General features: G+C 34.2%; 1 protein-coding gene across 1 annotated transcript; it reads right to left on the bottom strand.

Annotated features, from left to right (window-relative positions):
- Positions 1 to 15: 15 nt before the first annotated feature.
- LOC145567090 (SAC3 family protein B-like) lies at positions 16 to 12,534 on the bottom strand. The gene is made up of 16 exons (XM_081626317.1): positions 11,919 to 12,534; positions 11,708 to 11,791; positions 10,987 to 11,202; positions 9,958 to 10,083; positions 9,564 to 9,743; positions 7,013 to 7,237; positions 6,647 to 6,906; positions 5,886 to 5,986; positions 5,576 to 5,791; positions 4,482 to 4,709; positions 4,267 to 4,358; positions 4,096 to 4,189; positions 3,250 to 3,342; positions 2,265 to 3,169; positions 2,076 to 2,190; positions 16 to 1,999 (listed from the first exon to the last, which is right to left on the bottom strand). Exons 1-16 carry the CDS (start codon positions 12,077 to 12,079, stop codon positions 266 to 268), a joined length of 4,830 nt encoding a protein of 1,609 aa, XP_081482443.1. The 5' UTR covers positions 12,080 to 12,534; the 3' UTR covers positions 16 to 265.
- Between the last annotated feature and the right edge of the window lie 4,667 nt (positions 12,535 to 17,201).

Here is a 17,201-nt window from a genome sequence, read left to right as displayed (position 1 = left end):
GACCAATAGTTCTGGCAAAGTTACTGTAAAAGTGAACTGATGAATTAGTGATAATTCAATTACAACAGAATATCAAAAACTTAGACTTTCTATTATGATATTGAAATTTTCTTATCAAAACATCAATCTTTGTACAGAGAGGCTGCTTCACACTTGAAAAAACTCAGGTGAAGCTACAAAAGCTCTAATTTCCAGCACTCTGAAATAGCTCTAATGATACATTATGTTACAGGATGTCTGAACATGTTACACGGAATAGACGGGATCAGAAGTAAATTGATAACTTCTTCTCAATATCATCCTGCAAAACATTACACTGATCTAACAATTGGCTCAGCCTATCAGCTCTCTTTTCATCTTCAAGAACCAAGGGTGTATTATTTTTTCTCGGATAGATATCAGAATACTGGACAGTATGAATTTCTGAGCAGTGGTTTCTCTCTTCCACCAGATCAGGCATAGTAATCCCGAAAGTACTCTCACTAGAAGCTATTGCTGCCAATTTTTGAAGAGCCTTGGGAGATCTTATTCTTTTGGAAACAATTGGGCTGCAACTGACCTCGACCATCTCATCCAACAAGGGATGAGTAATGTAGCGAGATTTAGGAACTTCAAGTTCCAACTTGTCAAAAAACAGAGGACTACCGGCTGATAAAGATTCTTCGAGAATGTAAGCTTTACATGAGAAACTTGCTGAACTGTTTATATACCAGTTAAATACTCGTCGGAAAATGAGCACCCAATTTGGGACCACCTTGTATTCTGTGTCATGAAGCTCAAGTCTAGTGTATTTTTGAACCATCAAAAGAGCTTCTTTAGTTGCCATCATTAAATTCAACATATTAACTGACTGTGTGAAGTATCTGATCAAACAGTCTTGAAGAAAATGATTTTGATCTTCAATATCCTTTTCACTACTGCAGCCTCTGCTCAGCCGAGATATGTCATCAGGAAAAGGTGGCAGCATGCAATTTCTTAATGCAGATATTAACGGCTCTACTTCTTCAGGCGAGCTCCATCCCAAAGTTGGCAAGAACTGCTTCATGGCTTTAAACTCAGCAGTAGCATCATCCAACAATGACAATTCAGGGCAAGGCCACCCAGTTGGATTCATGTTAGCAGCAGTAGTAATATTATTAATCGACTGATCCAAAGCTTGATTAAAGGCTGAGATACACTGGTATGGACCTACTTTATCACCCATAAGGTCGAGCGCATCCAAGCATGAGTTCAGATGAAAGGAAACCAACTCACGTATTGTTACACAAAAAAGACCGAGTTGTGAGCGTGATTCAGAGGCTAACCACATCAGCCCCTCCTTTAACTTTTGATCGCTAAAAAAACCATGAAACTGCCCCTGACCCTCCTCAATTAGACAAAATACCATAAAATTGCTAATTCGTGACTTATCAAGGTCTTCAAGCCCAAGATTATCAACTATACTGCAGGAAAACTCTGCAAAGTTAGCTTCGCCAGAACCACTTATAATCAAAAGAGGAATGCAACAACCAGCAGGTAGTAATGTCACGAGATTGTTAAGCTGAGCCTTTTGAATGTCCCATGGGAGAGTCTCTGATATGGGAAACAGTATAGCATTAACTCCAACTAGATTTTTCTCGAAAGCACCAGGCTGTGTTTCCGTGACGACAGATAAGCAGCACCTTAAGTCACCAGACTCATCAGAATCCCACTTCCTCCAAACTGACAACCCTGGAGCTGAAATGACCAAATTCTCCACAGATTCCTCTTTTCTGGCAGGAATCAGCTTGTAACGCAACCATTCATCTAGTGACAAATGTGATACAGGACTCCTTGCTTCCATTCCATGCCAAGAGAACGAGATTACCTTCCAACATAAGCAATTCACATTTTCATTTTTTTCCGCCAGCTTACTCGCCACAAGGTCAGACACATTCCATCTCACCAAAGACAGCTGGCTCTTTTCGTATCTTTTGTTCATAGCTTGATCAATATTTAACTTCTGGCAAGGTTTAGGCTTCTACACAAAAAAGGGACGTTAAAATAATACAGCAACAAAAATGAACTGGAAAAGAAGATGAAAAGTTGAAACTAACATCTAGGTTTTGCCGAATTGGTGGCCCGAGAGAGAGTGAACTTAAAGCAACATTTGCAGCTAATCTGTTCTGTTCACGGATGAATTTCTTCCTAACAGAGCACCTTCTCCATAGTCTGCACAGAGAAATGGAATGTAAAATTATGCCATAGATATGCATAATTAGACTTTTAGTGTACAAAAGAAAAACCTTAGCAACAGCCTAAGCTTAGCCTCAGCAACTTCTTCGTCGTAGTTTTCAACAATATCAACATCAACTTTCTGCTGCACATCATACAACTCTTCGCTTGGCATTTCTTTCATGGACACATTATCTTGTATTGAGCTCACAACACTAGAATTGGTTTCAGAAACAGGAGTTGGCACTTTTACAACATAAGCAGGCACCACTTCTGGTCGTATTGATTTGGGTTCAGAGTGAAACACAATCTCCGGAGAACTTTTGACAGATTCTATAAAGTTATCCTGCCTTGTCCATACAGAATTGGATGAGTTGGCAACTGGAACAAATGGTTGTACAGGGAAACTCTTTGGAGGTTCCTTAAAGCTCAATTGACCAGCATCGGCAATAAAAGAGCCATGTCTTGGGGATACTGGAGAAGGCTGATTCAGCATGCTATTACTTTGAAAACTTGCGGAAGTGTCAATGTTTTCTTTCGGAGATTTTGCAGAAACCATGTGACGGGGATCCATGAAAGATTGAATATCACGTGATATCATGTTTGTTGATATTTCAAGACTTGGTTGGTCTTGTATGTTACGTATTGGTGATGAGACAGCTTCAATGTCCATCAGTCCATCATCAGAAACAAGAGGACTCCTTGTTTGTAAAGGTTTCACTGCTGCATGGTTATTTTTTCTCTGCTTGTCTGATTGAAGCTCCTTTCTAGGCTCAGATGGCAACAATGTTACTTGATGTGAAGATAATACATCCTTAACAATGGTATCAGATTTCTTTCTGTGAACAAGTGTTGAACACCGAGTGGGATAATCTTTATCATCATTCAGAAATGGACCTTCCTTCACCATATACGGCTCTTCAAATTCCTTAATTAAGAATCCGTGATACTCCAGGAGGCTCTCAATGTCCTCACCCTGATAAATGCACAAATTAACGTTTCAAAGAAAAAAAAAAACACTTCTTCCATAAAGGCGGGGAAGGGACAAGGAATTACCTCCATGCCAAGCCACTTGGCAACTTGTGCCACAGGGATACCTTGATTATTCTGCAGACCAGAGTGTAGAGAAGCAAGTGCCTGTGTCCTCAACTGTAAGAAGACACAGCTGGTCAGAACACAGTACAAATACAAATTTTTCATAGTTTTGTTCTGATTGTAAACTAAATTTGCATTGATCTGCTAATAATACAAATACAGAAATATACAATGAAAGAAAATTTTCACATAAATTTTATATACTAGTCATTATTGTATCAAATACAATAAGTCTCTAGTCAAAAGTTTGAATACATCTTGCTAATATTTTGCCATTCCTTCTCTGATAGTAACATGATACAAAATTGTATCCACAGATGAAGGAAGCCTGAACCATTAGTTGACTCATTGTTTTAAATCCTCATAAAATCAAATTTCTGCCACCTCAGCCCCCTTCCATAAAAAAGTTATAGTTTGCAACTTCCCAGATTAGGTCTACATCCTTAAGGATTCTTCATTGCACCAGAATAAAAAGCTATCACCCTCTTTGAGCTGCTTGGTTCACTATATCAACTAAATTGAAGCTAAATACGCTTATGTTAGGTTGCCTTAAATCGTAGATTGATCGAGTTCATCATAATCTGTGTCATCCATATACAACAGAGCGCTTACACAAAAGGAGAGAAAAAGAGAAAGATCCATGCCCTCTTTGGCAATGGCCCAAGCTGGTTTATAATAAATAAAGTTTTGACAAGCGACCATGCATTATTGTCAAGATCAGACAAGAACCATGACAAGGCATACTTGAAAAAACTTTCGGAAAAATTTGAAGAATAAAATCTGATACAAGCAGCATCAAAAACATACCTTTGAGAAGTGAGCATGCATTAGACATGCTTGAAGATAGCTTGCTTTCCTTGCATGCCGGAAGAAAGCTACAAAATTGGCAGTTCTACAGGATCTGAAATACACAGATCATGCTAGTCATTATATTACTCTAAAAATGAACCAACAACAAAACTTTCACCAGGAAACAACCTCGCAACATCACGTGCAAATAGAACATCTAGAGTTTGCCTTATCTCAACCGTCATATTAGCAAGATCAAGTGAGAGCTCTGAAGGTTCTACCTACATCAGTTCATCCAGTTAAAGATATAATAATGTAAAGGTAATATTAAAGAGGGAAAAACAAAAAAATTTAAAAAAAAATATTTTTTCGGGGGGGATGCTTTCAGGCATGGCATGGCTTACTTTGTAACCGGGATGTTTGTCCAATTTAAGGAGAGCATAATAACCACGAAATTCCTTTTCAGTAGGAATAAAGATTCCTCTCTTCCTGTGATCATCATACATCTGAAATAATTCTACAGATGTTTTGTTCATCTGTTCAATATTGAGGTGAGCGTCAAATCCTTCAGAAAAGCCTTCTCCTTTTGAGAATTCGCACAATTCATGCATAGCTAGTATGTGAAGCCGAATCTGAAAATTTAGAAATCAAAATTAGACCTTGAAGGTTATCATCTCACTTAAGTTCTCCTACCAATGAAAGAAAGGCCAGCAACAGATCAGCGCACTGAAGTCAGCATAAAAACACATTGAAGCAAAAGAAAGAATAGAGAACACATCAGAAAAACAATATTCATAGTTTCTAGAAAATGAAACAGATGCAGCGAGATAACCAATATGCGGATCAAAGCCAGACCAAAAAAATACAATTACAGCACCCAAGAATGCAGCAATTACTCTACTTTCACAAAAAAAATGCCCTTAGAATAGAATAGCACTGAATTGGAAAAGTGGGAAATCTATGCAGAAACACAATGATCCCTATACAAAACTCAGTTTCTTTTTACTTGCAACAATTCTCATTTCACGTTTGACAATGTATTATTTCAGTCAACAATATCTTTAATTATCAATCACAAAGAAATACAAAAATTTGATATTATAAAAGATTAAAAGTATCAATTGAGACAAAACTAACAAGATCCCACATGACTATTTTTCCTTAATTAAAAATCATCAAAGTGTTTGAGTAGTATAACAGCAATTAAAAGTGAGTCACTGACTAGAGTCTTCCTAACTCCAAGAACTCAGTCCAAATTATAATGAATGGCTTTCATTCTAAGTTCACATAAAACCCAAGCACTCCCAGATGTTTCTTCTTTTGACAACAGACCCAATGGATCAGACTCCAGTTCAAAAACACACAGCTCATAAATACACCAACATTAATAGCAAGCACATAGCTCATAAACACACTGACAACAATGGCACACAATAATCTCCACCCATATAGCATGCTTGAAATCAATTTTGGTGCTAAGACAGGATATAAAACAAACCATTTGCTCCAGCATAGTTATGGCCCTTTCATTAAAGATGTGTTGCATTCTCAGGTCCATTCGTATTGCTCTCATCCTATCCCACATGAAATTGTACAAGCGAAGGAATCTATCATCATAAGGTTGATCTAGCAACCCTAGAAGATAATCCATTGTCTTCTCCAATATTGGCAAGGGGCGAATTAACTCTGCTTCCCTTTCAGCAGTTCTATTATACTGCAATACAAAAAATGGAAAACAGACCCATGAAACATTAGCAACTCCTAGATCACTTTGTATCCTATTAGTTGGGAGGCATAGATCACATCACCTTCTTAACAGCAAGCGTTTCAGTAGTTTGATTTCTATCCCCATCCAATCTCTCATATTGATCAAGATCTCCTTTCCGTTCTCGTTCACCCCTCTCGGATTCTGTATACCACAAAAGATAACAAAAAATATACTCAATAGAAAAACTTTTGCAGTTACAATTTGAATGCAGATGCTGGTCAATTGAATGAATCCCTATCAAGTAAACTCTTGTTTCCTGGCAGATAGGCCAAACTGCTTCAGCATAACAGCTTGACTTCTACATGGCCTAACTTAGGTAAGAGCAGGTCACACTGCATGCCTATGCAGCAAAAGTAGCTGTTGTCTCTAATCAAGATACTTGCGAATGGGTACTTGGACAGTTTACACAAGACAAAAACCCTTCAGAGGTCCAGAACAAACTAGACCCATGGTTTGAGTTCCTTAGAGATGAGCGATGATATTCCTGGTAAATTGCAAAATTTTCTCACTTATATCAATCCCTTGACCGTTGATCACCCAATAAAAACAGATGGATATGGATCCACAATCCACCAGCTTTGCCAGAAATAATCAAGCTAATTTCACTCAAAAGTTAAACTGCAGAGTTTGAGGTTTTGGCAATCAAAATTGACAGCATCAGTTCTGTAATCCAAACACAGGATGTGGAGAGGAAGAAAATTTTAATTTAAGCACTCTTTCCTCAAACAAATTCAAGCCAAGTGTAGAAAGCTGGTTAATGTTGAGAAGTTTATCTATTGATTTAGTCATTAAGACATATACCTGGACACATATCAGTACACAACCCCACAATAGCACTGCTTGATAGCAATTCTTCATTATCAATATCCTGGTTTTCCAATGATCCTGAAGGTAAGTCTCCCAAAGACTTTTGTTTTTCCACAACAGAACGATCAGTTATTGAAGGAACTTTTCCCTTAGTGACATTTTGACCACGTTGAATTGTGTCACCCCGTTCACTTTCAACTATGTCATGCTCAGTCTTAAAGCGAGCCAATCGCTTTGCCTTGGCTTGTTCTTCTCTGAATCAAAATAACAAAGATTACACTCTAGAAGAGTAATACATATTCAAAGAAATATAGAAGCAATCACTGCTGAAAATATGGAAAAGGTACATAACAGTTGTACCTATCAGTATCATCTTCAGTAGGATTGGAGTTCATTTGAATAATTTGACCAGCAGAAGAGCTAGGTGATCTAGTTCGCTTCGAAACAGAGTGGCTCGCAGGCTTGGTCATATAAGTATCGCCATTCATTCTATCGACAGATGGCGATAGTTGATGATTATATTGTGAATCAGGTAGTTGACCACTACTCATTCCAATCCTTGACTTAGGAGGAGACAAAGAGGGCCTGAAAAAGATATTAGCACTATAAGAAGTTAGATCAACACTAACAAAAGCACATAAAGGAAGAGGTGACACACTACAGATGATCTGAATCAAGTCATACATGTACTTGTCTCACATTCCTAATAGGCTAATACTACATGTTAGCCAAAGATCATACTACCTACGTCCTTGAGAGTTCTTATGCTCCCCTTTTAAGTCCGTTCCTGAAAGTTCTTTACACTTTTGCTTTTTCCTATTTTTGGCAAACACCTTTCCACAGTCTCATACTATTTCTAACTTTTTGTTACACCACTACCTTTTTACACTCTCTTACTTTTTCCACTTTTTACTTACAGCCACCCACCTTTTTCGCTCTCTCCCACTATCCACCTTCTTACACCCACTCACCACATCAACACACTCTCATCAATTGCATTAATTTGTGTGCAAACAATAACCGCAAAGAACTTTTGGTTACTGAGGTAGAAAGTTACATAATCGGACTTAGATAAACAAAACAAGCTTAAAATGGGAAAATTAAAAGAAGAGAAAGAAGGAAAATTAACTATAAATTATACTTTATAAGTCAGTAGAAGTTTATATACACACCATTTCTGAGACAGTTGTGTCCCCAGAGATCAGTCCCTGCAGACTTGAAGATTAAGAAACTTAACATTGAGAAACATGAATATGGAATCCTGACCTAGGAGAACATGACAGCCTTAATGCATATGCCAGTTGAAGAAATATATTTTAAGACATCATTCCAATATTAACTTCAGGGATAAGGAAAATTTAATAATCTCATCATCATACAGAAATTAGAGCTTTATAAACTGCATTGCTTATGAATGTCCAAAAATTATTTCAGGGCAAAAGTAAAAAATAAAAAATAAAAATAAAAATAAAAAAAACCAAACAAACAAACTTCAGTAATCTTATTCAGCTTGTCCTGTACAGAAATTGTGAATCAAAACCCTACAAGTGTCAAGTTATATGCATAGCTAAATCCAAAAACGCCACCAAAAGTCACAACATTTATTTAGTATCAATGGCTCCTTAATAAATACACTAAAACCTAACAATGTTTGATTAATCCTTGACAAGTTATTAACTAATCAGGCAGACAAGATTTTAAAAAAAATAAAAAATCACTGTTACTACAACTTAACATTTCCGTCTTTTGCTTAATGGCATTTCAAGGAAACCCCCTATCTAGCCTGCTTTCGTGCTAAGAGCTATGTTTAGCGAGCTAATGTGAGCAGATATGAATGACATGTCAAACCACAGCCCAAGAATTCATCCTCACAAACCCCCCAACAACCCCTTCCCATGTTGTAAAAAGAAATGCTGGCCCCTAGGCAAGATAAATAAGCCCCTCCCCATTTTGTAACACCCAAAGCCATTGCCAGAAAAAGTAAACAATAGTTCATTATAAAATGAACAGAAAATGGAGATCATGTTAGATGATATTTTCAAGATGGTAAATAAGTTGGAGGTCACTAATTGAGATTCTTTGACTTAAGGAACATCATCAAAATAATCCTCACTAAACGTAATTTCTCAGCAATTATAAGAAAGACCATCACGAATCACGATACCATCCAATTACTCATGACTCTCAACAAATTGGACGGCTCAGCCAAAAACAGGAATCCAAGCAAAAAAGGAATGCTTTTATTTAGAAAGGCAACCCCTGAGGTTGACTACGCAGATAAACAAAGCTTTCAAGACATATAAGGCTTTCAAGGCAGTTTCAAACAAACCAATTTTGATTTCTGAATAAAGGCAAGCACAGTTAATATTATGTTCCAAGAGTTGACACTACTAATTAATCCGTGAAATTGTGAACTTTGACACAATTGTAGTTCAAAGTTTCAAACAGAAAGAAAGTGAGAGAAAGAAAGAAAGAAAGAAAAAAAAAAAAAAAAAAAAAAAAAAGGGAAGAATCATGAAAAGGCGGCACAGTCCAGGAAAATCCAGATAATCTTACAGAAGGTTTCCTCTCAAGAAAAGTATATCATCTATAACATTATAATGCATGCAGCCAGAATAACCTTCAGAATCTAAAAAATTAAGTACTTGGTTGGACTCAGAATATATGACGTATCCAAGCCTGGCATGAATATATGATGTGATTTGAGCCCAAAACTGACAAACCCATCACAGCAGTTCTGTCTCTTTTTTTTTTTTTTTTTTTTTGTGTGTGTGTGTTGGTGGGTGGGGGTGGGGGTGGGGGAGGAAAAACAGACAATGAGGACATCATTACACATGTAATAGATCACATAGTTTGTTCAATCTCAGACCAAAATGAAAAGAAAGTTGACAATGAAAATAGTTTACTCCACCTTCTAGAAACATCTCGGTGAACATAAGAATTCCTCTGAAAATCATCCTCAGGAGACAGTTCTTTTGAAGTCCAAGTATTAACATTTTTTGTTGGGGAAATGCTTCTTTCATTTTGTGAGGTAGTGGTGCGGCCAACAGGTCTTCCAGGGACACCCCAAGTTTGAGAAGATGTAACAGGTCTATCAAAAAGATAAAACCATCAGTGTGAATCATAATTTAGTAATAACAACCAAGAAGTTAATATTCAACTGGCAAAGCCCAGAAAAAATATAGCAGCTACCTAGATTGTAATAAGTTTACAAAAAAAAAAAAAAAAAAAAAAAAAAAAAAAGGTACTTCATATTGATATCAAGCAAGGAGGTAAAACTACCTAGCAATGGAGCATTCACTGACCTTTGAGAATTAATCCAAGAAGGTTGGGGATGGATTATTGAAGGACTTGCAGCAATAGTTGAAGAAGGTGACTGTCTTCTCTGTGAAGTTACACGGTCATGATAATCAGAGGAAACATCTGCATTGCTAAATCATGTGGAACAATTGAAATTAGGAAATACATTCAAGATGAAATGTACCACAAAAGAGATTTTTAAACAAGAGGATAATTTAGAGAGTTCAAAAGGTCCCTTAACAATTTTTCAAAACAGGTAATAGCTCAAAGTTCAACATTCTAACGTTGGAAAACAATAAGAAAAATTTTTGAGCATACAGAAAACAGAAACAAATAATTATGACTTGAAAGTTGTAATCTCTACCTACTTCTCAGTAAACCAACCAAAACCCAAGTGAAATCTGAAGACATACTGAGGTCTATAACTGTAGGCAAGACGAATCAAAAGACAAAATTCGATAGTCCAGCATGACAAGTCCATGAACCTAAAAGGTTACCTAACTTGCCTTTATTGTAAAGAACATCGCCAACAATGTAATAACTTTAAAATGAAAAACATAAAAAATAGTCCAAGTACCGGTGGCTTTGAAGGATTTTGATAAGAGTATAGAGTGACATATGCATAAACTCCTCCTCAAATTCAACCAGGGGATGCACAATATATAGAGAGAATGCTAGACATGGTTTCTGCACTTTTGACATCTACTCGTCATATGAGAAGAAATTTCACACACACACACACACACACACACACACAGAGGAGAGGGTATTTTGACTTGTAAAAGATAACTATTGCACCTTCTCTTCCGAAACACGAGTAATTGTACATTGTACATGTATCTTCATATAGCACCCACAAACGCAATCGATCTAGCAATTACAAGTCGCCCAGCAGGGTGGGTAACTAGACATTTACTTGCTAAGTGCACCTCATATTATCATGAAATTACACAAAATTAACCTAAATATATTGCACTCGTTACAGAGGGGAAGAAAAAAAAAACCTCATGAAGGAAGGAACAAGTCAAGCTTACCGTTCCATGATATTACTAGCAGGATCTTGCAGAAAATCATCATCATATCGAATAGGAGGTGATCTAGACCTTTCCGGATTTTGAAAGTGTGGAAACTTAGAAGACGCGGTTGTTCCAAGATCTTGCAGAGTAGATGGAAAAGGTCTCTTATTACTTTGGTTACCAAAATCTCCAGCTAATGGGATTTGCTTATCACCCCTATGCAACAAAGGAGCTCTATACAAAGAAAAAGGAAAACACATCTGCTAATTAACGGTATTTCAAATTGATAGTAAAAAATAAAAAGTAAGGAAGTACTAAATTAAGGAAGTAACACCTAGTCATGAAGACTCCAAAAAAAACAGTATGCACAATCACTTGAAATTATGAAACTCAAATATAGAGTTGATAATTTTACTATCAGTCAGCATAATGCTTTCATCGGTTCACCATAGCTCACTTACTTCAAAATCAACGGGATATGATAATTCAGTATCACCAATTCACTATTCCCCGCCCCTACTATTTTAGGCTAGTGTAACAAAACTATGAAGTGAACTGTGTTCCCATACCACGATTGATCAAGTCCTAAAAGCTAACAATGCCTTGAACACGAGTGATGTAATCTAGAATCACTATAAAGCATTTGTCAAAAAAAAAAAAAAAAAAAAAAAAAAAAAAAAAAAGAGAATCACTATAAAGCAAATAAAATAAAATGAAAACAGCATGATAATGATCTTACCTAGCTGGTGCAGCATATGGTTGAGACGGACTTGTTACTAGACGAGCATTATGGCCATTATCGATAGGAGAAGGCGGTCGTGTTCTAGTATGAGCATCAAACGTCCAACAATCAAATTAAAAATTTAAAAAAAAAAAAAATTACAAAGAGAAACAACAATTAACTTAAACAGCTCAAATTCCTCAACAATGACTAGATATGAGAGATATACCGGGGGCTCGGAAATCGTGGACCGGGACCGGCAGAGAAACCGGAATCCGGAAAGGGAGGAGGAGACGGAGTCGGCGACGGAGGACGAGAGAAGGACCCGAAAGAGGTTGGCCCACTTGGTGGAGCAATCGGCCCTGAATTCTTCCCGAATCCAAACGACATTGCTCAATCAATCTCCACCCCTTTCTCTCTCCTCTCAAACAACCAAACTAATCACTATTTTCAGTAATAGTGACCTAAAATTCAAATTTTTCTTCAATTTCAACTGTAACCAGATCATTCATATAACCAGAACTTCAAAAAAATCAATGATAATGTAAATCAAAACTTGAAATTTCCCAAATTCATAACATAAATTATAGCAAGGGAAAAAGTGGAATTGTTATTGAGCTTACAACAGACGATGATGAGATTTACTCGAGTGTTTTTGCGATTGAATTCTCAAAATTGTTTGAAATAGGGAGGAATTTGAAAGCTGGATAATTAGGGATTAATGGCGGGAGAATAAATTTGTGGAAAAATTAGGGTTTAAAAGTCGGTCGATTGATGTTAAATTCATTGAACAAAGGATTTTAAATAAAAAAAGGGGCGGTTTGAGAAGACGCTAACTACAGTCTCAGAAGAGAGGATTTGAGTTTGAAGTTCCTTTCATTCTCATAAAGTCATAATCTAGTAATACGGGCCAAATTGGCCCACCCACGACGCATGGTTAGTTCATCTTATATGGAGAGTTTGCATATTTGATTAAATTTGATTTGATGCTCAATAATATAACTAGTTAGTGACCCGTGCGATGCCCCGATTTTTTTGTTTCTTTGTTGTTTGTAGATGTTGTGATATTTCAAGCTTATAATTTTGTTAGAATATTTCTCCATATTCCACAAAGTTAGTAAATCAATTGTTGTGTGTGTGAATATGGAAAATTATAAAGGTTGGTAAATAAAATTAAAAAGATCAACAATATGTAGCTAACATATGCCTGTAGTTGTAACTTATGAGCAATTTCTGAACTACATGCCAACTAATTACCATGACTAATATTCTTTTTTTAAGGAAGTAAATGAAACATACTATCTAAATTACAAAACTACATTGTTTAAGCCCTCTGTACTAAGCTAAAACAGTTAACTTACTTTGAAATTATTCACTGACATTACAGTCTGAAGCCCATAGCATTCCTTCTATAAAGAACTCAGAAATTGATTTTATAAAAATAAATTGATGTAATTACATACATGAAAGGGTGATAATTGAGCTAGAATCTCACTTGATCACAAGTGACAATGAGAGATTAACCAACTATACAGAGTAAACCGAGCTTTAATCATAATATTACACAGACACCCAAGCGGAATTACGCTTTACATTTTTTATAAATTGATTTGCATAATAAGAAGAAAATACCTTAGGCTATTGAAATGAAGTGTCAAGTGTCGACCACTGAAATTAGCCTCAGACGACTCTGCAAATTCCAACATAAAAAAGGAAATTAATGAAAATAACAGAACAAATGATGCTATTGATCAAGTTTTTAAGTTAGGGTGGTTTTGGGATTAGTCTGAATAGGTTTTTCATTTGTATTATTAGCTTTACAAACTTTAAACGTATTGTTCGTGCCTCATAAGTTGACATTTAAGAAATTGACAACCCCTTAAAAAAAAAATGGAACATTTAGGTGATTTTTTAATCACTCCACGACAATAGCTACTACCACAAATCAATAAAATGAGGATATTTTCAAAACAAAACACCTTTGCTTGATTACTCGACCGCAATAAGTTCAAACAAAATTCAATGAAATACAAGTATGTAAACTTTTAGAACGTTTTTACAACTTTGCGGCATAATATGGTTAGTTTTATAGTGAAAGGTTGAGTAGTAGTACTAATGTCACTCATATTAATTCAGCCATTAATTCCACAAATTTAGCCAGAAAAAAGTGAACTGTTAACTGGGCAATTCAATACTGTAGTCTATTTTTTTTTTTCAGCAATTCAAATTATTACTCTTTAAATGATTGAATAATTTAGTCAGTCAAAAATTGAAAATATTGTTGTCACAATCTTCATAACGATTACTTATTCAACTAATTTATAATCATCTCAATTATTGTATTTAATAAAATTGATTTTACAATCAAGGCAATTAAATGATTTTATTTCACAATCAAGACAATTAAAACCCAAAATTCACTTAGGATGCTTCTCAAAATCATAGATCGGTTACCTCTTCTTGATATCAAAATTAAAGAATTGGGACTTTATTTGGATTGTTTGTGTTTCGTTAAATACCATGAGTATTCACCATCAAAGGATTGATAGAGGAAGAAGAGGAACCTTGTTTTTTATTTCTTTGTTTTCATTTTTCAATTTTAAAGGAAACTAAAAGAATTGTATTTGATCTCACAATATTGTATTGTACTTCGACTACTTCCTATGTTTCTCATATTTAGGATTTTATCAATTGCTATTTTAATAGGGTGAATCAATATAAATATTGCTATTTTAATAAGGTGAATAAGGTGATATGGTTTGATGATGTGGCATTGATGTGGTAATTTCGCCGACTTGGCTTATTTAGGGGGGAAATTAACACGTGGCGGATTGTAACACCTTGCATTGGAGTTTTAATATATATATTGATTGATATTGATATTGATATTGATTTGATTAAACTTTAACCATGTAAGGTAAACACTAAAACTACATCAATGTCATAATCTAGTAATACGGCCCAAGTCGACCCACCCATGATGCATGGTTAAATTCACCGTATAAGAGTATTTGCTTATCTAATCAAAAAAAAAAAGTCTTTAGTCATTTACCTCATCATTTTATTTGATAATGTATGAATAGGTAGAGGGAATCAATCAATCAATAACATAATTTTAAAAAGACATTAAAAATAACACGTGTCAATTCTTGGTGTAGTTTTTTTTCCTCCAAAAACACCCTTTTTTTTTTGCTAAAATCTTCTTTTTAGAATTTTAGTACAATATAACTATCATAATATTATTCCAAATCTTTTAAATGTATCTTGTATAAATATTACTAAAGTAACAATCGTTGACGTCATCACTGCTTAAGTGTCACTCTCTTATTTAATTTTTTCCCGCCAAAATGCAAGGATGATGTCATTTTTTTTTTTTTGTGTTTCCTTTTTTATCTACCCTATTTAACATTGTTTTGAAAATTAAATTCAAATTGAATTTTAAATTTTAGGTTTTCTACGCATATTACGCTATTTTATTATTTACAAGTAGTTGTTAAAAATAGTTAATAATATAGTTTAATTGATTCTTCCTAATTAAATATGAAAATAATGGATTTTTGAAAATTGTATTTTCATATTTAATTAGAAAAACTACAGAAAAAGTAGTTATTTTCTCTCAACATGTGCTAAAGAATCTGTAATTCATTTCTTATTTTAAAACCATGCATCACACGGGACTAACCTAGTATCTTTTTAAAATATGGCAATATAATTATTTTGTTGTTGTGGTTGAATTTTGGCTTTTTTACACCTTAATAACCATGTAAGAAAATTTTAATAAATAAAATGTAATTCTTTTTTATTTGTATCTTCAATACTTTCATATATTATCATATATTAGGAAAAAAAAAATTGACCAAATGTCATTATGGGGGTTATTATTCCTACGTATTAGGTGTTTGTAAATACATGATTTTAAATACTTATTGTTTAATAAAAAGAAAATTGTTACAAATTTATCATTGAATTTTAGGTTGTCTAACATGTACTTTTAATGTACTCATTTGTCTAATTGATTCTTTTGTTTTATTTCATGGTTCGTTCTGTATATGTAAAATAAAAAATAATAATAAATATGTTATACTTCTATTTTATCTATGTTATTTTTAATACAATTCTTTTCTTTTATTGGTAAAATGTAGTCGAATTTACCTTGCATGACACGGGACCTTATCTAGTACATTCTTAATGAGCTTATGTGATGATTCTACATGAAAAGAAATAAAATTAAGAACTCATAAAACACAATCAAGATAGAGGGAATTCATGTGATAAAAAGAAAAATAAAAAGGATATCATATACTAACTAGTTTTTAGCTAGGCTTAAGCGATATATCTTATGAATTTTCAGTTATTAGTATATCATGTTAAGAAGATAACATCAATTATTGAATGGTTTATTGGTTAAAATTTTAATATATAAATAAACTTGTAGTCACGCTCTCATAGATACGGAGTATTACGGAAGCATTGTGGTAGATATATGTTTTTTCTTAAGAAAAATGTTGTAATAAAAATCAAGGTGTTACTATTTGTCCAAAAAAAAAATAAAAAATAAAATAAACATTTCAAGTTATTACCAAAGAAGATTAAATGTGAAATTCTTAGAGTCTGTTCACATTTACTGAGCTGAACTAAACTGATTGGAATTGAATTAAACTAAACTGAATAAACATTTTATGAGAGAAGGAAATTAGGAGCTGAACTGAATATAAGTAAAACTAACATGAAGTGAATAGACCCTTAATCTATACACTATCATTTAAAAAATAAATGATAAAGTGATTTCATTTAACTGCGCAAAAACGCAACTCGAGTCAATAAAGTTTTTACAAACATTCAACATAACTCCAATGGCCAAGTTGTCTATTGCATTTGATTGTGACGGGATACCACGGAAGGAATGTATTGTAAATTAGCATGATGGTAGGATTTCAATGTGTGTTAAGGAATATGAATTATTGACTCCTATAAATCTACTCTTACAATATAATTCAAAATTAATTTCATTACAAACATGACCTGCTCATAAATTAATTATAATTTGCTTATATTGAGCATGGAAGACATAAAAACAATATAATTCTTTTTTTTTTTTTGAAACAGTATAAATCTTTTATGGCTTGATTTTTTTTTTTTTTTTGGGCATTTAGTACTATATACTACGTAATTTGCAAATTTCTGCTTCTTTATTGCAAGAATGAAATTTGGGGTTGTGTGACACGAGAAGTTCTAAAATCTGAATAAATATACACTTCATACAATTTATTAAGTGATAAATGGTATCTATCAGATTGAGATCATATTAGATCAAGATTACTCTTATGGAAATTTTGATCATTTTAAATACCTAATATGTTAGATCATATTAGATTGAGATTACTTTTACGGAAATTTTGATCATTTTTAATACCTAGTATGTTACAAAGATTATTGCTCATGTAAATAAATCATGTTTCAACAATGAACTCGTCACATATTATTTGCAACAATTAGACATTTTTCCTCTCTA

Source organism: Chenopodium album, chromosome 11 (assembly GCF_948465745.1).
Source record: "Chenopodium album chromosome 11, dcCheAlbu1.1, whole genome shotgun sequence".
Lineage (NCBI taxonomy): Eukaryota > Viridiplantae > Streptophyta > Magnoliopsida > Caryophyllales > Amaranthaceae > Chenopodium > Chenopodium album.
The sequence above is the reverse complement of the archived record's forward strand: the minus strand, read 5'-3'. Positions and strand labels throughout refer to the sequence as shown.

Bases quoted from the DNA above. Each gene is read 5' to 3' on its own strand.
- LOC145567090 (XM_081626317.1), bottom strand. From the start codon at position 12,079: ATGTCGTTTGGATTCGGGAAGAATTCAGGGCCGATTGCTCCACCAAGT. The intron at 11,203-11,707 runs GTAAGATCATTA...TTCTTTGTATAG, and splicing joins CCATATGCTGCACCAGCTAG to AGCTCCTTTGTTGCATAGGG. The intron at 3,170-3,249 runs GTAATTCCTTGT...TGCATTTATCAG, and splicing joins CCAAGTGGCTTGGCATGGAG to GGTGAGGACATTGAGAGCCT.